At 39.3% G+C, this 23,282-nt stretch overlaps 1 protein-coding gene across 1 annotated transcript in view; it reads left to right on the top strand.

The window, feature by feature from the left end:
* Nucleotides 1-18,343, top strand: part of SGPP1 (sphingosine-1-phosphate phosphatase 1) — a 47,665-nt gene extending 29,322 nt beyond the window's left edge. The window contains exons 2-3 of the mRNA XM_025393013.1: nt 3,326-3,415; nt 15,896-18,343. Coding sequence (XP_025248798.1) covers nt 3,326-3,415; nt 15,896-16,447 — 642 coding nt within the window. The 3' untranslated portion in view covers nt 16,448-18,343. The remainder of the gene's footprint in view (nt 1-3,325; nt 3,416-15,895) is intronic.
* The last annotated feature ends 4,939 nt before the right edge of the window (nt 18,344-23,282 follow it).

Raw genomic sequence — 23,282 nt, 5'->3', positions numbered from 1 at the left:
TCCCTCTCACCCAGATTATACCAACAGCCTCCTAACTGGTCTCCCTGTTTTCAGCTTGCTCTCTTAAAATTTAATCTCTACGGGCCGGGCGCGGTGGCTCAAGCCTGTAATCCCAGCACTTTGGGAGGCCGAGATGGGCGGATCACGAGGTCAGGAGATCGAGACCATGCTGGCTAATACGGTGAAACCCCGTCTCTACTAAAAAATACAAAAAATTAGCCGGGCGAGGTGGCGGGCGCCTGTGGTCCCAGCTACTCGGGAGGCTGAGGCGGGAGAATGGCGTGAACCCAGGAGGCGGAGCTTGCAGTGAGCTGAGATCCGGCCACTGCACTCCAGCCTGGGCGACAGACCGAGACTCCGTCTCAAAAAAAAAAAAAAAAAAAAAAAAAAAAAAAATTTAATCTCTACGTAGCAGCTTTACTCAAAACCCTGCAGTGGCTCCCCATTTGATTAACAGTAGAAGCCAGATTTCTTATGGTGGCCTCCCAGGCTCTACTTGATCTGGCCATGCATTACCTCCCTAACCTCTTCTACTTGCTCTCTCTACTATGGCCACAGCTAGCTAGCCTCCTTGCCAGTCATACTTGGTGATCAGATACTTTGTTCACTGATTCCCCTGCCTAGTATATGCTATTCCCACAGATAATCTGCTTGGCAAGTATACTCACGTCACCTCCATTCCGTCTTGCCTCAGTCTCAACTTCTCAATAAAGCCTATGCTGACTATCTTCTATTTAATACTGTAACCTGTCCCATTTACACTCTGAAACTCGACCCTATTTTTATTTCTGTTTTAATTAAGATAGGCTTGTTTATACTGTGGCAATGACTTAATCCCCAAATTGCAATGACTTAACACAACAAAATCTTGTATCTTGGCCAGGAGTGGTGGCTCATGCCTCTCATCTCAGCATTGTGGGAGGCCAAGGCGGGTGAATCGCTTGAGCCCGGGAATTTAAGACCAGTCATAAGCAACATGGTGAGACCCTGTCTCTGCAAAATATTAAAAAAAAAAATAAAATAGCTGGATGTGGTGGCACACCTCTAGTCCCAACTACTCTGTAGGCTGAGGTAGGAGGGTCGCTTGAGTCTGAGAGGTGGAGGTTGCAGTGAGCCAAGATCACACCACTGCACTCCAGCCTGGGCAACAGAGCGAGACCCTGTCTCGAAAAAAAAAAAAAAAAGGTTCTTGTGTTACAAATCCATTATGAGTTGGCAAACAGCTTTGTCCACTTTGACCCACAAGGACCTAGGCTGATGGAAGCTTGCCCATCTTGTGATGCATCTCAACCTGTGGTTTCCCAGGGTCACATCTATAGGAAAGAGAAAGTTCAAAGGAAGATTGACAGTGGCGTAAGTCACTTATACATATTTACATATCATATCATTTGCATACTTTTGTGTTTATTATTTAGTGCCTCCTCTAGCAAGAGTAAAAACTTACGCTCCCAGAAAAGAATATAATTATTCTCCTAAGGAATATTTAGAATGTAAAATTAGCAAAACTTGATTATTGGTTGAATGCAATGGCTAAGGAAAGAATTTGGGATAATTCATGTTTCTCATTTGGATTACATGGTTTTTGGTGTTTCCAAATGAAATAGGGAATATCAGAGGAGGAACAAGTGTGGGTGATAGGACATGAGTTTGGTTTGAGGTGTAAATGGGTTTACCGCCATAGGGACCTCAAGGTGGAGATAATGTGCAGAGTTGGATATATGCTTCTTAAACCCTGGGAAATGGGTAGGTCTTCAGCATGCCTAGTAATAGTTAAAAAATAGGAAAGGGGGCCAGGTGCATTGGCTCTCTGCGCCTGTAATCTCAGCATTTTGCGAGGCCAAGGTGTGTGGATCGCTTGAACTCAGGAGTTTGAGATCCCATCTGTAGTCCTAGCTGCTTGGGAGCCTGAGGCAGGAGGATTGCTTAAGCCTGGGAGGTTGAGGCTGCAGTGAGCCATGATTGTGCTGCTGAACATCAACCTTGGTGACAGAGTAAGACCCTGTCTCAAAAAAAAAAAAAAAAAGAAGAAGAAAGAAAAAGGTAAGACTGTCAGTAACTACTAAGGACAGAATCCTTCTTTATACTAATGTTTAAAGAACAAAAAGAGGAAGATACGCTCTTGTGTGGGAAATGCAACAAAAAAATGGTGAAAGGGGAACCAGGAGAGTATGAAGCTATGACTATCAAGGATATTTAGAGTTTCAAGGAGAAAGTGAGGGACCACGTTAAATGTAGTAGATATGTAAACAACAACAACAACAACAACAAAACAACTCTGCCTGTAGTTCCAGCTACTCAGGAGGCCAAGGCAGGAGGATCACTTAGGTCCAGGAGTTGAAGGTGGTAGTACGCTATTATCACACCTGGGGATAGCCTTAGTACTCCAACCTGGGCAACATAGACCCTGTCTCTCTAAAAAACAAACAAAAAAAACAAACCACCAAACAACAATTGTGTACTAAATATTTTCTACTCTTGTTACAAGCTTACTTAACTCCTTTGCTCCTTTATTTCAACCCAACTTCCCTAACCACCTTGGCTTCAGTTTCATTGAGAAATTTGAAGTCATCAGGCATAAACGGCCCCAAATGTGCCCTCCCTTCTTCCCTTTACAAACTTACCACCATGCCCATCCATCCTTTCTTCTTTCCCTCCAATCTCAGGACATTTCACAGCCAACTCTTCCACTAGTGCCATTGATACCAAGAATTGTCTACACTTTCTGTTTATGCTTTTTCCCTTTTATGATTTCTGTTCCTAGTATTCCACAAAAATTTTTCTCAGTAAGGGGACTATTTGAAATTTTAGTCGATGGGCAAAAGTGAAAAGCTAAGTACAAAATGTTGAATACTGAATACAAGGTAGGGGAATAGCAATATAAATTGCAGATAGCAGTCACTGATGAAGTGAGAGGGAGATAATGCCAATCCTCCTCCCCAGACAACTGAAGACATTTACATGGACCAGATTCAGGTACTATTCCAGAGGCCCTTTCATTTTGGCAGCCATATTGAAAGTATGTCTCTTACCTGTCCTCCTCCTCCTATACCATGCCAGTGATTGAATCTTCATTGTAGAAGCAGAAATGAGCCAGTTCCCACAATAAAGAATGTAGACACATGAGATTTCATTCATCTGTGCAAAAGTATTTCTTGAATGTCTGCTATGTGCCATACTCAGGGTTAGGTGCTGGGAATATAATGGGGAGTAAAAACACAAATTTCTTGTTTTAGTGGAGTTTACAGAATAGTGATTTGATTTGTCTTTTATTTGTTTATATCTAACTTAAATTTGTTTAACTGATTTTCCTTTTTTTCCCCTTTAGTATCCTCTTATATATGGACTGATTCTTATTCCCTGCTGGTGTTCTCTAGTTTGCCTAAGTAGAATTTACATGGGAATGCACTCCATTCTGGTAAGGAAAATGTTGTCTTCTTAATACTTTATTTTTTATGACATTGACAGTCAATTTTATAATTTTTAATCATTTGCAAACTTACCTGGAGCCTAAATGAGAAAATATTGTAAGTCTTCTGACTTTGTTTTGTGAAAATATCAACATGATGGTTTATGAAGTATTAATGTAGTAGTCACATATTTCATAGAAACAGTTTCCAGCAATCACAATAGTCAAGTATAATAGTCAAAATAAAATTTCTTCCTCCTTCCAGTCTCACTTTTATTTTCCTTCGCAGTCTTTTCTGTGTCTCTCCTATCACTGAGTCAAAACCAGCAATGTGACTACAGAAACCAAGGAGAGCTCCTAAGTATTGTTGAAGAAGCAGTGACTAGAAACTATGTGAACTTAAACTTTCCAGGTGCCATTTGTATTTACATATTAAACTCTGCTTTTCTTTCCCATCAGTATGTTAGGACTCACAGTGGACATTGTGTTTTGAGAATGCAATTCGGTTCCCAAAGCAGCAGCACAGGGACCCTGTACTATTTGCAGCCACACCCATTCACTTTTCTTCCTCTCTATCCCTACTGACACCCCCTTAGCTCTGGCCTGCAACATATCTGACCAGATTACTGTGATAGCGTCTTAATTAGTAGCCAGCTTCCAGTGTGACACTGCTCCACCAGTATTCAGTCTGTTTAATAGACTTTCCAAAACACAAATATCATTCCATACTGAATTATTAGGTTTCCTCCAATGCAGAGGGTTTCTTACCTCCATAATTTTACAAATGCTATAACATCTACTTGGAATGTCCTTTTCACTTTCTTTACCTTAACTATCCCATTCATTCTTCAAGACTCACTATAGATGTTCTTAACCCCTCAAAGCCTTATTACCTTCCCCATCTTCTCTTTCTCAAGACTTGTGAGGTGACCCTTCCCCACTTATCCTAAATTGCAATTGCTTTTTTCCTTATCTGTCAAGTATACTAGACTCCAAATTCCTTGAGAACAGCAACTGTGTGTTTTAACTCTACCTTTAGCATCCAACATGGTGTCTCATGAGGCATCTATGAATGAATTATGTATTATCATGGAGATAAAGGATCAGAAAAAGAGGTGGAGGAATTAATGGAATTCTAGTTTCTAATGGGTCATATCAGTTTTTTTCTTGTCTGTAACAACTTAAGATTTTTAGAATTTTTTTGTCATATTATTTCATTTGCTTATTTCATAGCTATAGAAATGTTGGTTTCTATTTCTCAAATTTCTTGTTTCCAGCACCTGCTCCTTCACAGATAAATTTCCAGAAGTCTCAAACACTATTTTATTTTGTTGGGATGCAGGGTGTGCTGTAATTTTTGGGTTGGTCATTGTTTCTAGGTTTTTTAAATTTTAATTTTAGATTCAAGGGGTACATAAGCAGATTTGTTTGTAAAGGTATATTGTGTGGTGCCAAGATTTGGGCTTCTATTGATCCTATGACCCAGATGGTGAACATAGTACCCAACAGGAAGTTTTTCAGCCCTTTCCTCCCGCTCTCCCTCCTTTTGGAGTCCCTACCAAACACTTTTTTTTCTTTTAGAAGCAGAGTCTTGCTCTGTCGCCCAGGCTGGAGGGCAGTGACGCAATCTCGGCTCACTGCAGCTGTCTCCCAGGTTCAAGCGATTCTTGTGCCTCAACCTCCTAAGTAGCTGGGATTACAGGCATGTACCACCACACCTGGCTAATTTTTGTATTTTTAGTAGAGATGGGGTTTCACCATGTTGGCCAGGCTGGTCTCGAACTCCTGACCTCAAGTGATCCGCCCGCCTCAGCCTCCCAAAGTGCTGGGATTATAGATGTAAGCCACTGCACCCAGCTCTAAACACTATTTTAATAAACAAATTATTTGTGTTGGACTTTTTGTAATTATTTGTATTTAATATGAATTGTGAATTTACATACAATTCTTTCTTACTGATCTCACCTAATTTTATAATCAGATTAAGTATCATGTTTTTATGTAAAATCAAATACTTGTTGCAAGAAAATGTTTTCTATCTTCTGTGTCTTGTTAGAGTTATTCTGTTCCACCCCTAAAGCTAGCATCACTACTTCTAAAAAAACTACCAAATGGTTATGCATCTTTAGTGATAAAAAGTGATTTCCTGATATTTCTTGGAGAAAAAGATATTAGATAATATCCCTTGACTCTTTGTCATCATATAAGGAAGAACAAGAATCTATGTGATTACATTGAGTATATAATCTCAAAGATACTGGTTTTGTTTGTTTGTTTTTGAAATGGCATCTTGCTCTGTCACCCAGGCTGAAGTGCAGAGGTGTGATCTCAGCTCACTGCACCTTCCATCTCTTGAGTTCAAGAGATTCTTCCAAGTAGCTGAGATTACAGGTGCACGCCACCGTGCCCTGCTAATTTTTGTATTTTTAGTGGAAACGGGGTTTCACCATGTTGGCCAGGCTGGTCTCGAACTCCTGACCTCAAGTGATCTGCCCGCCTCAGCCTCCCAAAGTGCTGGGATTACAGGTGTGAGCCACCATGCCTGGCTGATACTGTTCTTTTTAAAAAATGAAATGTTTAGTTGGGTTAGTCAAATATCCAGGATGGACAACATCTGTTCTTTTTTGTTTGCTTGCTTTTTTAGAGACAAGGTCTATCTCTAAAACAGACATCTCTGTCACCCAGGCTGGAGTGTGATGGTGCGAACATAGCTCACTGCAATCTCAAACTCCTGGGCTCAAGCGATCCTCCCACCTTAGCCTCCTGGGTGTCTAGGACTACAAATATGCACCACCATGCCCAGCAAATTTTTAAATTTTTTGTAGAGATAGGGTCTAGCTATGATGCCCAGGCTGGTACTAAACTCCTGGTCTCAAGTGATCTTTCCACCTCAGCCTCTCAAGGTGCTGGGATTACAGATGTGAGCCACTATGTCCAGCCTAACACTAAGAGTTTTAACAATGGTTATTGTTAGGTTAAAAACTGCTTGTTATTGTTTATCTGTAATTTTTACTTTTTCTGTAGTGAGCATGTATTAAATGTGTATTTTAAAGAAAGAAGATAGATACTTCAAAAGTCATCCCTAATCATAGCTTTTATAATAAAAAACAATGCATTATAACAATACTTTTTGTTGTCAGAAACTCCATTGTCATCACTATCATGTTTAAACTGGAACCAGGACACCCGAAATATATTATAGTTAAAATAAAAACAAAAAAGCCATTATGAGATAGGAGACCTGAATTTCAGTCTCAGCAAATCACTAGCCTCTCTAGGTTTGATCACTAGAAATGAAAAAAAAATTCAAATTTAATATGTAATGAATCTTCATTAAATGTATGGTATTTAATACATTTAAATACCATATTGTCTACCATAAATTGATGATAACCTGGAGTATTCCTTTTAGATCTGTAATTAACAACTTTTAGGGTATAAGAGTTATTTATAATGATAAATAGCTAAAATTACTTGCTAAATTTCCTTTTAGAAAATTTGCTACTTTGAGCTCTTTGTTACCTTTAACATTAATTGTTCTTTATTGCATACTTTGTGCTGTAATACTTAAAACCACTTAGTTATGTATTTTAATGTTATCCATTATATTGATATGATTGATAGCCAACATGATTATGTCGTAAATTTGAATGTTTCTTTTTCTGATTCTGTTGGATAGAAGTTCAATATACCCTATCTAGGGAAATATAAACAATTTAAAACTCGAACAGAAAAGGAAGCAGATTTGTATAGTTTCGTAGCAATCTAAGTTTTGTTTTGTTTTTTTTCCTGGTCAGACAAGGTGTGGAACAATCTTAAGTTTAATACTCGTGGAGCTATACACAAAAAGTAGAGGACAGCAAATATTGGATTTTTTATGTCAGTTGATACATGAGAAGTTATTATTTTAAAGAATTCTTAATGTTAAGGGGATCAAACATAACCATTTAAAGATATTTAATGAATTTTTTCCCTTTTTTTTTCTTTTTTTCTGAGACAGGGTCTTCTTCTGTTAACCAGGCTGGAGTGCAGTGGCATAATCTCTGCTCACTGCAAGCTTTGCCTCCTGGGCTCAAGCGATCGTCCCACCTCAGCCTCCCAAGTAGCTGGACCACCATGCCCTGCTGATTTTTGTATTTTTTCTTTTTGGAAGAGACAGGGTTTGGCCATATTGCCCAGGCGGCTTTCAAACTCCTGAGCTCAAGCGATCCACTTGCCCTGACCTCTCAGTTTGCTGGGATTATAGGCATGAGCCACTGTGCCTGGCCAATTTTTTCATTTTTTAAGGTACTATAAGAGAAACGTTTTACAGGATTGAACATATGCTTATATCTATATTATGAAAAATACATAATTTAAAAAAATACCTGGCTGGGCACAGCAGCCCACACCTATAATCCCAACAATTTGCAAAGCCAAAGCGGGAGGAGTAGTCCCAGCTACTCGTGAAGTCAAGGTGGGAGGATTGCTTGAGCCAGGAAGGTTGAGGCTGCAGTAAGCTGTGATTTTGCCACTGTGCTCCAGCCTGGGCAACAGAGCAAGATTCTATCTAAAAATAAAAATAATTAATAAAAAGCTAACTTTAGAACTGTTAACCCTTCCTTTCACTTAACCTTAGAGTAAATATGTATGACTTTATATAAATAACTCATCAATTGTCATTTGTCTAAAACATCTGACTTGATATAAATTCTATGTGAAAAGTACAAATTTTAGAATATTTTCACTTTAGCATATAACATGAAATTTTAAATCACTCATGAAATTTAAGATAAAAAATAAAGCAACAGCTTTTATTTTTGTAGCCAAAATCCTATGGGTATTTCCCAAGACTTGTACCTTTAATTACAAGGTAGACAAGTAAGGGTAAGATAGCAAAGAAAGGGAATATAACCTCATAAGATTAAATTATTTTGGCAATTTGTGCTCTGGAATATGAAGAATTGGCCAGGCGCAGTGGCTCACGCCTGTAATCCCAACACTTTGGAAGGCCGAGGCAGGTGGATCACTTGAGCCCAGGATATCTGGATCAGCCTGGGCAACATGGCAAAACCCCATCTTTATAAAAAAAAATAATAATAATACAAAAAGTTAGCCAGGTGTGGTGGTGTGCGCCTGTGGTCCCAGCTACTTGGGAGGTGGGAGGATCATTTGAGCCCAGGAAGTCGAGGCTGTGGTGAGCCATGATCTCCCCTCCAATCTAGGCCATGGCCATAGAGTGAGATCCTCTCTCAAAAAAAGAAATATGATGAATAGAGATTTGACAGTCACATCATTTGAGATCTCCATATCCAAATGCGTGGTCAGAGTTTGAGTCACTTGTGGAATCTTTGAGTAACTGAAATAAAATCCAGTTGATCAGAATTCTTTGGTAATTTTTAGTATGTATCAGTGAGTTTTGTCGGAAGACATCCTGTTCAAAAAAAATGTCGAGGCTGGGTATGGTGGGTAACGCCTAAATTCCAGCTCTGGGAAGCTGAGCGGGGTGGATCACTTGAGCCCAGGAGTTCAAGACCAGCCTGGGAAACATGGGGAAAGCCTGTCTATACAAAAAACTGCAAAATATTAGCCAAGTGTGGTGACTTGCACCTGTAGTCCCAACTACTTGGGAAGCTGAGGTGGGAGGATCAATTGAGCCCAGGGGGTTGAGGCTATAGTGAGCTATGATCATGCCACTACACTACAGGCTGAATGACACAGCAAGACCTGTATCAAAAAAAAAAAAAAAAAAAAATTTAGTTTCTCTTCACTCCCAATATTTAATTTCTGATTCTCAAAATGTTAATTTTTGTAACAACTGTGTTAAGTACCTTCAGTGTAAGAGGTTAAATAAGCAGGTATGTGACCTTACTCCAGTTTTGATTATTTAAAAACTGGTTGATTAAGGTAACCATAAATTTCCATCATATTTGCACACTTTTGAAAGGGAAAAAGGTGCTTTTAATACCTGTCCTGGGGACAAGAGCAAAATGGCACTCTTAAAAGGCAAGCTGTTTCATGTTGATTGTTATGATTAAATGTGACAATAATTGTAAAGTATTGAAGCAGTGTTTTTAGTACAGAAGGTTGTTATTCTCCAAAAATGCCTTAGGCCTGGTTCAATAAATTATATATCATCTGCTTCTCTTATAGAGCTCTTGTCAGGCAGGATTACGTAGTCAATGTGATGAGTCTAAAGAATACCTTAACTATCTTTTTCTTTCTTCCTTTCTTCTTTTTTTTTCTTCCTCTTTTTGTTTTTTATTTTTAAAGAATTACCTTAACTGTCTTAATTTAACTAACCAAACATTTATTTCCTGCTTACTTATTTTTCATGCACTGAAAATGTAGGTATAAATAAGGCAAAGTCTTTGCCTTTGAGTAGTCACAATCTAAATATGCAATATGTAATAAAACAACGTAATGCAGTTGTTTTCAACCAGGGGTGTATATTAGAATCACCGGGGAGATTTTTTAGAAATACTGATGCCCCACCCCCACTTCAGTTCAATCGTAATCTCTGAATATTGTCCCAGGCATCAGTATTTTTTTCAAGTTCTCCACTTGATTTTAATATACAGCAAGGGTTATGAACTTTTGGTCTCCTGAAGAAACAGACAAGCAAAGAATGGAAAACTGTCATGGCAGGTATGTGGAGGATGCAGTGGAATCAAAGAAGAGAAAATTTCTTATTACATGGTAGGAAAAGAAAGTTTATGGAGAAGGTAGATGCCTGAGGAGCATCTCAAAGAATATATAATAGTTTGCCTGAAATATAGGTAGGAAAGATAATTCTAAGACAAAAAGAAATAGTCTATAAATGCATTTTGGGGTCTAGCATTAAATGAAACTTAATGATAGGCAAAATTCAGTTATGAAATGCTTTCGGCCGGGCGCGGTGGCTCAAGCCTGTAATCCCAGCACTTTGGGAGGCCGAGACGGGTGGATCACGAGGTCAGGAGATCAAGACCATCCTGGCGAACACGGTGAAACCCCGTCTCTACTAAAAAAAAAAAAATACAAAAAACTAGCCGGGCGAGATGGCGGGCGCCTGTAGTCCCAGCTACTCGGGAGGCTGAGGCAGGAGAATGGCGTGAACCCGGGAGGCGGAGCTTGCAGTGAGTTGAGATCTGGCCACTGCACTCCAGCCTGGGCGGCAGAGCGAGACTCCGTCTCAAAAAAAAAAAAAAAAAAAAAAAATGCTTTATATGTCCTTCTAAGAGTTGGAGTGCACACATGATATTTATTGCTTTAGTCGATACTTTCTTAAACATTTTGTTAATTGATCACCTCTCAGCCTTTTGGCTAAGATTAAGCATAAACATTTTGTTAATTGATTGTGTAATATCTTTCCTTGACCTGTTATAAAAGGAATCATTTATTTAAATAAAGAGAACACAATTTTAATTTTAAGTAACTTTACTTACTATTGTAGAAGAGGAGACTATCAGCCAAAACGTGTTTTATATCTAAATAAATTTTTAAAAATGTTTTTCATGGCTGGACACAGTGGCTCACACCTGTAACCCCAGCACTTTGGGAGGTCAAGGTGGTCAGATTACGTGAGGTCAGGAGTTCGAGACCAGCCTGGCCAACGTGGTGAAACCCCCTCTCTACTAAAAATACAAAAATTAGCTTAGTGTGGTTGGTGGCGTACACCTACAATCCCAGCTACTTGGGAGGCTGAAACAGGAGAATTGCTTGAAGCTGGGAGGTAGAGGTTGCAGTGAGCTGAGATGCTGCCACTGCACTCCAGTCTGAGGGACAGAGTGAGACTCAGTCTCAAATAAATAAATAAATAAATAAATAAATAAATAAATAAAATATTTTCTTATATCTGTAATGTAATACATCATTTAAAAAGAGGAAAGATATTCATTTGCAAGTAATTTGGTAGATTCTGCTAGATTAAACAAATTCATGTGAAGGATTTGTTCATTCGTCCATCCAAAAAATATTTGAGGTTGAACAAAAAACATAATCTATTTCCCCAACATTTTATAGTTGAATGTTCAACTGTATTCTCTTTCATAATTATCTGTATCTTCTTCTCCAGCTATTCTTTTTTTTTTTTTTTTTTTTTTTTTTTTTTTTTTTTGTGACTCAGAGTGTCACTCTTGTTGCCCAGGCTGGAGTGCAATGGCACAATCTTGGCTCACCGCAACCTCCGCCTCCCAGGTTCAAGTGATTCTCCTGCCTCAGCCTCCTGAGTAGCTGGGATTACAGGCATGCACCACTACGCCCAGCTAATTTTTGTATTTTTAGTAGAGACAGAGTTTCTCCACGTTGGTCAGGCTAGTCTTGAACTCCTGACCTCAGGTGATCCGCCTGCCTCGGCCTCCCAAAGTGCTGGGATTACAGGCATGAGCCACTGCACCCAGCCCTCTCCAGCTATTCTTATATTCCAAAGTATTCTGATTTGGAGTTATATATCTTTTTGAACAATGGCTTCAAGCACTGTAACTGCGGACCCTGTCATTTCATGACACAGTTTTTATTGCATAGAAAAGGAATAGCCCAGCTGGGCACAGTGGCTCACACCTGTAATCCCAACACTGTGGGAGGCCAAGGCAGGTGGATTGCTTGAGCTCAGGAGTTGGAAACCAGCCTGGGCAACATGGCAAAACCTTGTCTACAAAAAATACAAAAATTAGCCTAGCAGGGCATGGTGATGCATGCTTGTAGTCCCAGTTACTCAGGAGGCTGAAGTGAGGAGGACAACTTGAGGTGGAGGTTGCAGTGAGCTAAGACTGTGTCACTGCAGTCCAGCCTGGGCGACAGACCCTGTCTCAAAAAACAAAACAAAACAAAACAAAAAACAGAAGCATTCAAGTTCAACCGTAATCAATTAACTAATCTAAAACCTGAAAACAACTTAAATGACCATAAGTGGGAAAACCGATAAATTGTATAATCATGCAGCAAAATATTACATGATTGTGAAAGTGAATGACCAATAGCTACATATAATATAATGAATGACTCTTAAGTGTAAAAAGCAGATCAAAATAGACTGCTATAACATTTTAGCAAAGCTCAGAAAGAAGCAAAACTAGATAATTTTTTTTTTTTTTTTTTGAGACAGAATCTTACTCTGTCGCCCAGGCTGGAGTGCGGTGGTGTAATTTCAGCTCACTGCAGACTCCACCTCGCGGGTTCTAAGCGATTCTCCTGCCTCAGCTTCCAGAGCAGCTGGGATTACAGGCACGTGCCGCCACACCCGGCTAATTTTATTTTTAATAGAGATGGGGTTTCACTATGTTGGCCAGGCTGGTCCAAACTCCTGACCTCAGGTGATCCTCCCACCTTGGCCTCCCAAAGTGCTGGGATTACAGGCATGAGCCACCGTACCAGACCAAACTAGATACTATTTTGCTTGAAGATATGTGGTAAAACTATTTTAAAAAATAGATATTTATGGCTGGGCCCAGTGGCTCATACCTGTAATACTAGCTCTTTGGGAGGCCAAGGTAGGTGGATCACTTGAGCCCAGGAGTTCAAGACCTGTCTTGGCAACCTGGTGAAACCTGGTATCTACAAACACAAAACAAAACAAAATAAACAAAAAATCCCAGGTATTTATTAAGCCAAAATTCATGCTTGCAAATTGCCTCCAGGGAGGAATGCAGAGTGATAGGTTGAGAAACAGCACAGTAGATTTGACAATACTTGTAATATTATAGTTCTTTTGTTGGGAAGTGATTTCATAGATAGGAATTTTATAGTTTCATATACATTCTATGTGTATTTTGCTATGTATTAAATCCTATGTAATAAAACATTTTAAGACAAAAACATTAAGCAACTAGTCTGTTGCTTACCTTTATTGAATATTGTACAGAAATGACCCAGAAATGACCTGGCCGTGGGCGGGCGCAGTGGCTCACACCTGTAATCCCAGCACTTTGGGAGGCTGAGGCGGGCAGATCACGACATTAGGAGATCAAGACCATCCTGGCTAACACAGTGAAACCCTGTCTCTACTAAAAATACAAAAAATTAGCCAGGTGTGGTGGCGGGCGCCTGTAGTCCCAGCTACTGGGGAGGCTGAGGCAGGAGAAAGGCATGAACCCGGGAGGCGGAGCTTGCAGTGAGCCTAGATCACGCCACTGCGCTCCAGCCTGGGCGACAGAGCGGAAAAAAAAAAAAAAAAAAAAGGACCTTAATGACCTGGCTGGGCACAGTGGCTCAGGCCTGTAATCCCAGCACTTTGGGAGGCCGAGGCGGGCGGATCACGAGGTCAGGAGATCGAGACCATCCTGGCTAACACGGTGAAACCCCGTCTCCACTAAAAATACAATAAAAACAGCCGGGCATGGAGGCGGGCACCTGTAGTCCCAGCTACTCTGGAGGCTGAGGCAGGAGAAGGGCGTGAACCCGGGAGGCGGAGGTTGCAGTGAGCTGAGATCGCGCCACTGTACTCCAGCCTGGGCAACAGAGCGAGACTGTGTCTGAAAAAAAAAGAAAAAAAAAATGACCATTTTTTTTGAAGACCACTAGTATCCATGAGAAAAGTGGTTTCAGTGTAGTGGTGAGTTTAGAGAAAAATCGGAGGCAAGGAAGTAGAGACAGTGAATATAAGCATTGATAAGTTTTTCAGTAATAGAGAGTAGATCATAGGGTTTTGTTTTGTTATCAGGTAGAAATAGGGAACATTTTTGTATGTTGTCAGGAATGATTCAGAAAGTTATTTAATAGCTTTGTTTCCTCAAGTAAACCATCTATCAAATCTACACAGTTGCTCCTGCCTAAAACTAGGAACCATCTTTGATTCCTCTTTCTTGCTCTTTTTCACATTCAATCCATCATCAAGTTACAGTTGTCAATTCTTTTTTTTAATTTTTGTTTTGTTTTGTTTTTTTGAGACATTGTCTCGCTCTGTCACCCAGGCTGGCGTGCAGTGGCACCATCTTGGCTCCCTGCAACCTCCACCTCCCGGGTTCAGGCAACTCTCCTGTCTCAGCCTCCCAAGTAGCTGGGATTACAAATGCGTGCCACCATGCTGAGCTAATTTTTATATGTATGTAGTTATGTATTTATTTATGTATTTTCAAGATGGAGTTCCGCTCTTGTCCAGGCTGGAATGGAGTGGCACGATCTCGACTCACCACAACCTCCGCCTCCCGGGTTCAAGCGATTCTCTTGTCTCGGCCTCCCGAGTAGTTGGGATTATAGGTGTGCACCACCACACACAGCTAATTTTCTTTTGTATTTCTAGTAGAGACGGGGTTTTACTATGTTGGCCAGGCTGGTCTTGAACTCTTGACCTCAGGTAGTCCACCGCCTCAGCTTCCCAAAGTGCTGGGATTACAGGTGTGAGCCACTGCACCTGGCCTCACTTTTTATTGTTAAGAGACGAAGTCTCACTATGTTGCCCAGCCTGGTCTCCAACTCCTGGGCTCAAGCAGTTTCGACAAAGTGTTGGGATTATAGGCATGAGCCCCTGCACCCAGCTCCTATCACTTTTGAAATGAAATCTACTCTCTTACCTAGCCTACAAAAGCCTTTGCACTTGATATTCCCTCTACCTGGAACACATTTCTTCTGCCTCTAAATATAGGCTCCCTTTAGAATCAGATCTGTACTCAAGTGTCACCACCCTCAGACAGGCTTACTTAATCAGTACTCTAATCGAGTCCTTCATCATACTATTCTATTGTCCTGTTTTAGTTTCTTCATAAGATTCATAACAATCTGAAATTGTAGTATTTATCTGCTTTCTTATGTGGTTATCGACAGTCTCGCTCTGTTACTCAGGCTGGAGTGCAATGGCATGATCTTGGTTCTCTGCAACCTCCACTTCTGGGTTCAAGCGATTCTCATGCCTCCATCCCCAGGTAGCTGGGACCACAGGCTGGAGCCACCATACCTGGCTAATTTTTGCATTTTTAGTAGAGACAGGGTTTCACTATGTTACCCAGGCTGGTCTTGAACTCCTGGCCTCAAGTGATCCGCCCGTCTCAGCCTTCCAAAGGGTTGGGATTACAGGCGTGAGCTACCGCGCCCAGCCACATTCTTGTCATTTTTTAAAGCAGTGTATCCTCAACCCCTAAAATAGGGGTTGGTACTCATAAATGTTTGTTCCATGAATGAATGAATGAGAAAAGAAAATTACCTTGGCTGTATATCCTCTGTGGTCATGGAGATAATTACATATATAAACATGAAAATAAAAACCATTTCTTTGAATAGTAAGTTTACTTTTCCCCAGAAATCAAAACTACACAATTTTAGCATAGTTTGTTGTTCAGAATTTGAATATAAATTTGTGGATGTTATATATGTAGTTAATTTATAAAAGGGTAGAATTATGAAAATATAAATCTTTTTACTATTAATACAGTTTTTGGTGCCTCCTATATGGTTCATTAATAAAGTTTACTTTGAGAATTTGACAACTTTAAAAAATTTATATATATTCAACATTTGAAATGTTAAAGATAAATTATTTTTTAAATGCCAAAAATGTTCAGTATTATACTAAACAGCAATACTTTTATCTTTTCCTAGGATATTATTGCTGGATTCCTATATACCATTTTAATCTTAGCTGTCTTCTATCCATTTGTGGACCTGATTGACAACTTCAACCAAACTCACAAATACGCTCCGTTAATCATCATCGGGCTTCATTTAGCTTTGGGGATCTTTTCTTTCACTCTTGACACCTGGAGCACGTCCCGAGGAGACACAGCTGAGATTCTAGGAAGTGGTGCTGGAATTGCATGTGGATCTCATGTTACTTATAACATGGGTCTAGTATTAGATCCTTCTCTAGATATATTACCTTTAGCTGGGCCCCCCATTACTATGACTCTGTTTGGAAAAGCCATATTGCGGATCCTCATAGGGATGGTATTTGTACTAATAGTCAGAGATGTAATGAAAAAGATCACCATTCCTTTAGCCTGCAAAATCTTCAATATACCGTGTGATGATATTCGAAAAGCAAGACAGCACATGGAAGTTGAACTTCCTTATCGGTATATTACCTATGGAATGGTTGGTTTCTCCATCACATTTTTTGTTCCTTACATATTTTTCTTTATTGGTATCTCTTGATGGAGAAATATTGTTTATGATAAGAAAGGAGGGTATCAGTTACTGATACCTAAAAATATATTCCAGGTAAAAGCCAGGTCAGAATTAGACTTTTGCAGGAATTTAACTTAAATAATTATTTAAGTAAATTCTTAAGAGTCAGTGCATTTTATCATTGCACATCCAGATACTGATTTAGGTGAGCTGAGCTATTTCAATACTGAGAAAATGATAAGTATCCATTTAGAATGTTCATGTAATGTTTGGAGAATTTTGTATTATGGATTCAACTTATATATAATATATATAAGGTACATAATATGCAATTATATATCTGATATATATTATATATAAAATAATATACCTAAGTGTTTTTTTAAACTATGGGAGTGTATTATAAAATCGATAATAATATGCAAACAGTTGTGCCTGTGTATTTGAACTAAATACAGGTATGTTGTTATTAACAGATATATTTAACATTTATTTACTGTGGGAGCCGTTTCCTAATTGAATTGCGTAATTACTAGAGCAGAATGCATATGCTACTATACATTGATTTACTGCCTGTTTTTACACTGCCATTACCTTTCATGTTACCCATGATGTTGAACATGGGAGGCATTTTTAATGGACCAAATTTTTGAAAAAATAAGTTTTTGGATTCTTTTTTTTTTAAGTTCTGTATACTGTTTTGAATGTACTTCATTTGCAACTATTCTGGACGTCAGTTTAATAATTCAGGTACTGAATTTTATTGCTTGCTAATTGTGCCTTTCTGTTGCTAAATTAAGAAATGCTATGTATACTGTGATGTAAAAATAAGACATTAACTTTATCTTAAGTTACATATAATCAAGCAAATATTTTAAAACACGTGTGTCAAGGCGACAGGCATAAAAGTAAATTGCCCTTAACTCTTTAGCCTTTATTTGGAAAGAAATGTGGAATGGGCTAAACTTCCTCACCAATTTATTATAAAGCTAAATGGATAAATACTTCCCTTTTTGTAGGTATTTTTCTGTGCATTGTAAGTTATAGGAACAGGATATATTTTTTGTACATTGTCTTGATTGTTTATATTGCAGGTAGGTATTTCCAGTGAATGGAAACGTAGTTGAAATTTATAGATGGGACAATGCACATACTTCATATGTAAAGAAAGCATTTTTCTAAATAATTTGGAAAGGATTGGATTTAGCACTGTTAACTTTTAATACCCATTTATTGGCTACTTAAGGTAAATTATAAAACCTAAAATTAGTATCAGTATTTTAGATCCTATTATTTTTTCAACTTTCTGTTATTTTCACAGTGGAACATTTGTGTATAGTATTAAACTATTCTTTTTTCTGTCTGTGCCTTTATATTTTGAAGTATGGTTGTACTTATGTTAGCATTAAGTGTATTTATAGAAAGTTTTTCATAAAGAAGAGGATTAACTTTCCATATAAATGAATACCAGGTATGAAATTACTGATTTTAGTGCAATATCTATATGATTATCCAGAACTATCACTTCAGATGTTTCTATTTTGGGCACCATAACTATTTGAGCTCATATTTTTATAATTCTGATTGAGAATTTAGGGGCATGGTAATTTTTATCGAAACTGAAGCTGATAATTTTAAGTAAAGCAACTAAATTTACACTTATTAGTTAAAAGGAAACCAAGGCATGTAGGAAAATGTCGGCACTTTGGAAAATGTGAAAAGAGCTTTACTTTCAAAATGTATGTTTAATGAGTTGAATTTTGGGGACTGTTTCCCATAATTTGGGCCAATGCTATCCTGTTGATTTTTATGTCTAGCTTAAAAAGTATTTGAAAATGTTCCATTTCTTTGTGTTTTATTATTTTCTGTCCTGTGACACTTCTATGCTAAGTGTATTTTAAAATAAAAGCCAAATTGAAGATTGAAGGTTTTGCTTTGTTTTGTTTGCCTTCCAGGCAATTGTTTCTGTTTTATCTGGTAGAGATTTTAAAAATATGTCTTGGATTTTCATTCTAGCACACATTTCCTCTGAAGCATTTTGTTCAAAATCAAAGTGCTGTTTTGGCAATAGAAGACATTGAAGAAATTCTTTGAGGTACAAACTGACTTTGCCTCCATTTATGATTACTCCTAACATTGTACTTTTAGTAAAAAGTTTCATAATATTTCTTTTAAAAAGCTTATGCACAAAACCAAAAAATTTTTAAAAATTTAAAAAGGAAATAAAAAGTAAAAAAGCTTATGGATAAAAATGTTTCAGTAAAATGTGACTAATAGTATTATAGGTAGTTTACTGCTTTTCCGTGAATGTCAAGGATTAATCATAAAACTAGGAACAGGTACTTTTTCAAGCAGAATAGAACATATGGACATTTTATTTTATAATTTTAAAATGCCATGATGTATGAACTGCAAAAACCAGGTCTGCCAGAAACTAATTATATGACCTAATATAAAACAGTGCTACTTCAAGATTGACACAATTATTTTTATTTTATTTTGTAGCTTTCTTTACAAGTAGTGTTTATTAAATGTATGTTTCAAAGACAATATAAAAATGAATTCAGTGAAATGAATAGAATTTAAAAGCAAATTTTCCCTCACCCTCCCTGTCATTCCCTTAAAGGCAAATTTTAACAGAGCATTAAGTAAAGATGAGTAAATACTAAAGCGGTTTTTTAAAATATATAATCACAAAAATTTTTAAAGGCTACTCAAGTGAAGCAGTGGGAGTGGAGAAAGATACAATCACACAATTTTATATGACAAAGGTTTTTTATTGGTAAAACTATTTTATTCTTGTAGATTTAAAACCTAACATGTGGCCAGATTTGGTGGTTCATGCCTGTAATCCCAGCATTTTGGGAGGCCAAGGTGGGAGGATCACTTGAGGCCAGGAGTTTGAGACCAGCCTGGGCAACATAACAAGACCCCATCTCTACCCTCCTATGCCAACACACACACCAAAGGTTAGCTGGACCTGGTGGCATAGGCCTGTAGTCCTAACTACTTGGAAGGCTGAGACAGGAGGATGCTTGAACCCCGGAGTTTGAGATTACAGTGAGGTATGCTCACGCCACTGCACTCCAGCTTGGGCAATAGAGGGATATCCTATCTCTAAAAAGGAGGGGGGGTTTAGACAGAGTCTCGCTCTGTCACCCAGGCTGGAGTGCAGTGGCACCATCTCAACTCACTGCAACCTCTGCCTCCCGGGTTCAAGCGATTCTCCTGCCTCAGCCTGCTGAGTAGCTGGGACTACAGGCGTAAGTCACCACACCCGGCTATTTTTTGTATTTTTAGTAGAAATGGGGTTTCAACCTGTTGGCCAGGCTGTTCTCAAACTCCTGACCTCAAGTGATCCGCCCACCTCCACCTCCCAAAGTCCTGGAATTACAGGCTTGAGCCACCGCACCAGGCCACTAAAATGTTTAATCTGGACATCAATAAGGATCCGTTTTTAACATTTTACTTTATAGCTGCATTAGCTTTTCTGAAAAGGGTTTTTGTTGTTTGATAAGGTTTTTTAAGAAAGGGAAGAGGTGGCAGTTTGAGAAAAAGTAATTAAACTTAGTAGATATTACTGTGCTGGGTATTTTCTCGTTATTTGATCAAGTTCTTCCATTCCTTTTGAAATACATATGTAAGTTAAAAAGAAAAAATTTGGCCAGGCGTGGTGGCTCACGCCTGTAATCCAACACTTTGGGAGGCCGAGGCGGGCAGATCACTTAAGGTCAGGAGTCTGAGACCAGCCTGGCTAACATGGTGAACCCAGTCTCTACTAAAAGAAAAAGACAAAAACAGCTGGGCATGGTGGCACATGCTTGTAGTCTCAGCTACTCGGGAAGCTGAGATGGGAGGATTGCTTTAACTCAGGAGGTGGAGGTTGCAGTGGACTGAGATCACACTACTGCACTCCAGTCTGGGTGACAAAGCAAGACTCCATCTTAAAGAAAAAAAGGGAAGAACTTTTACATTTGAATTCTGATTGTGGTTACATAAGTTATACATAGCACAATAAAAATGTTAACATACTAATTGTGAAGGACTTTTAGAAAGCTCTTCATTTTTAGGTCCACCAGATAACTTTATAAGGAAACAGGCCTTCCTTGTGAGATACACAGGAGGGAATATTCAAAGAAAAATAAACTTTTTAAAAAATAAAAATGTTTGGCCGGGCGCGGTGGCTCAAGCCTGTAATCCCAGCACTTTGGGAGGCCGAGACGGGCGGATCATGAGGTCAGGAGATCGAGACCATCCTGGCTAACACGGTGAAACCCCGTCTCTACTAAAAAATACAAAAAATTAGCCGGGCGAGGTGGCAGGCGCCTGTAGTCCCAGCTACTCGGGAGGCTGAGGCAGGAGAATGGCGTAAACCCGGGAGGCAGAGCTTGCAGTGAGCTGAGGTCCGGCCACTGCACTCCAGCCTGGGCGACAGAGCGAGACTCCGTCTCAAAAAAAATAAAAAATAAAAATAAAAATAAAAATGTTTAAGGAAATAAATGTGTTTATTTTTTTTTTTAGAGGTAGGGTCTTGCTTTCTCACCCAGGCTGGGGTGCAATGGCATGATCACTGCTCTCTACAGCCTCCACCTCCTGGGCTTAATCCATCCTCCTGCCTCAACCTCCCAAGTAGCTGAGACTACAGCCATGTACCACCATGTCTGGCTAATTTTTCTATTTTTATAGAGATGGGGTCTCACTATGTTGTCTAGACTGGTCTTGAACTCCTGGGCTGAAGCAGTCCTCCAACCTCAGCCAACCAAAGTGCTGGGATTATAGGTGTGAGCCACTGTGCCAGGCTAAAAATCTTAATTCTTAAATCTCAACTAGCTGACTTTTCCTAATTTGCCCTTCCCTTTCTTCCTTTCTTTCCCAAATACGAGATTCTATGTCTGATAACAGCAATCTATGAGCAGAATAAAATATACTTTGGTAACTATTATACCGACTGTTCATGCTAAAAAGCCTTAGTGATTGTGAAACCTCTCTTGCATATAAATATGAAAATCAGATTTTGGCCGGGTGCAGTGGCTCAAGCCTGTAATCCCAGCACTTTGGGAGGCCGAGACAGGCGGATCACAAGGTCAGGAGATCGAGATCATCCTGGCTAACACGATGAAACCCCGTCTCTACCAAAAAAAAAATACAAAAAACTAGCCAGGCGTGGTGGCGGGCGCCTGTAGTCCCAGCTACTCAGGAGGCTGAGGCAGGAGAATGGCGTGAACCCGGGAGGTGGAGCTTGCAGTGAGCTGAGATCCGGCCACTGCACTCCAGCCTGGACGACAGAGTGAGACTCCATCTCAAAAAAAAAAAAAAAAGAAAAAAAAATGCCCAAGACTGAGTAATTTATAAAGGAAAGAGGTTTAATTGACCCACAGTTCTGCATGGCTGGGAAGGCCTCAGGAAACTTACAATCATGGCAGAAGGCACCTCTTCACAGGGCGGCAAGATGAAGTAAGAGTGAGTGGCGAGCGAAGTGGGAAGCCCCTTATAAAACCATCAGATCTCATGAGATCTCACTCACTATTACGAGGAGAGCATGGGGGAATTGCCCCCATGATTCAAGTATCTCCACCTAGTCTTGCCCTTGACTTGTGGGGATTATTACAATTCAAGGTGAGATTTGGGTGGGGACACAAAGGCAAAGCATATCAGTCACAATCTGTAATTATGTATTATTTACTTTTTTTTTTTTTTTTTTTTTTTTTTTTTTTTTTTTTTTTTTTTTTTTGAGACGGAGTCTCGCTCTGTCGCCCAGGCTGGAGTGCAGTGGCCGGATCTCAGCTCACTGCAAGCTCCGCCTCCCGGGTTCCCGCCATTCTCCTGGCTCAGCCTCCCGAGTAGCTGGGACTACAGGCGCCCACAACCGCGCCCGGCTAATTTTTTTTTTTTGTATTTTTAGTAGAGACGAGGTTTCACCGTGGTCTCGATCTCCTGACCTTGTGATCCGCCCGCCTCGGCCTCCCAAAGTGCTGGGATTACAGGCGTGAGCCACCGCGCCCGGCCGTATTATTTACTTTTTAAATTTTCTGTCATTATCCCTATGATATAAGCTTTATGAGAAAAAAGACCTTGTGCATCTTTTTACTTCTGGATCCCTGGGACACAATAGGCATTCAATTAGGGTATGTTGAATGAATTACGTGATTATTCAGTCCTTAGGCTTTATATGTGCATTTTTCTGGGGAAAATTTTATAACATTTCTCAGATTCTCAAAGAGATTAATGATCTAAAAATTTTAATATTGCTTAATAGTCTACCTATATTTTAAAAGTTTAGGTTGTAAATGAATGCTTCCAATTTAGTAAGGATTTTGTCACTTTTCATGCAGTATTTAAGGGCTAATAATTTAATTCTAGGAAAGTTTTGTATGTAATTACTATAGTACCCCATTGTATGAATGTGATTTGTATTCAAATTAGTTTTAAGATTTTTTTTTTTTAAACTTGAAATCAAATCTGAAAAGAAAATATTCTGTATATACAGGGATATACCTTTTAGTTTCTAGTAATAAATAAATGTGTTCCTGAGCATATTATTTTGTACAATTGATCTTTAATTTTTCATATAATCAACTACTTCATTTAAACATTTTAAGTGATGTTTTTTTTTTTTTTTTTTTTTTTTTTTTTTTTTTTTTGAGAGGGAGTCTCGCTCTGCCGCCCAGGCTGGAGTGCAGTGGCCAGATCTCAGCTCACTGCAAGCTCCGCCTCCCGGGTTCACGCCATTCTCCTGCCTCAGCCTCCCGAGTAGCTGGGACTACAGGCGCCCGCCATCTCGCCCGGCTAGTTTTTTGTATTTTTTAGTAGAGACGGGGTTTCACCGTGTTCGCCAGGATGGTCTTGATCTCCTGACCTCGTG

Source organism: Theropithecus gelada, chromosome 7b (assembly GCF_003255815.1).
Source record: "Theropithecus gelada isolate Dixy chromosome 7b, Tgel_1.0, whole genome shotgun sequence".
Taxonomy (NCBI): Eukaryota; Metazoa; Chordata; class Mammalia; order Primates; family Cercopithecidae; genus Theropithecus; species Theropithecus gelada.
The sequence above is the reverse complement of the archived record's forward strand: the minus strand, read 5'-3'. Positions and strand labels throughout refer to the sequence as shown.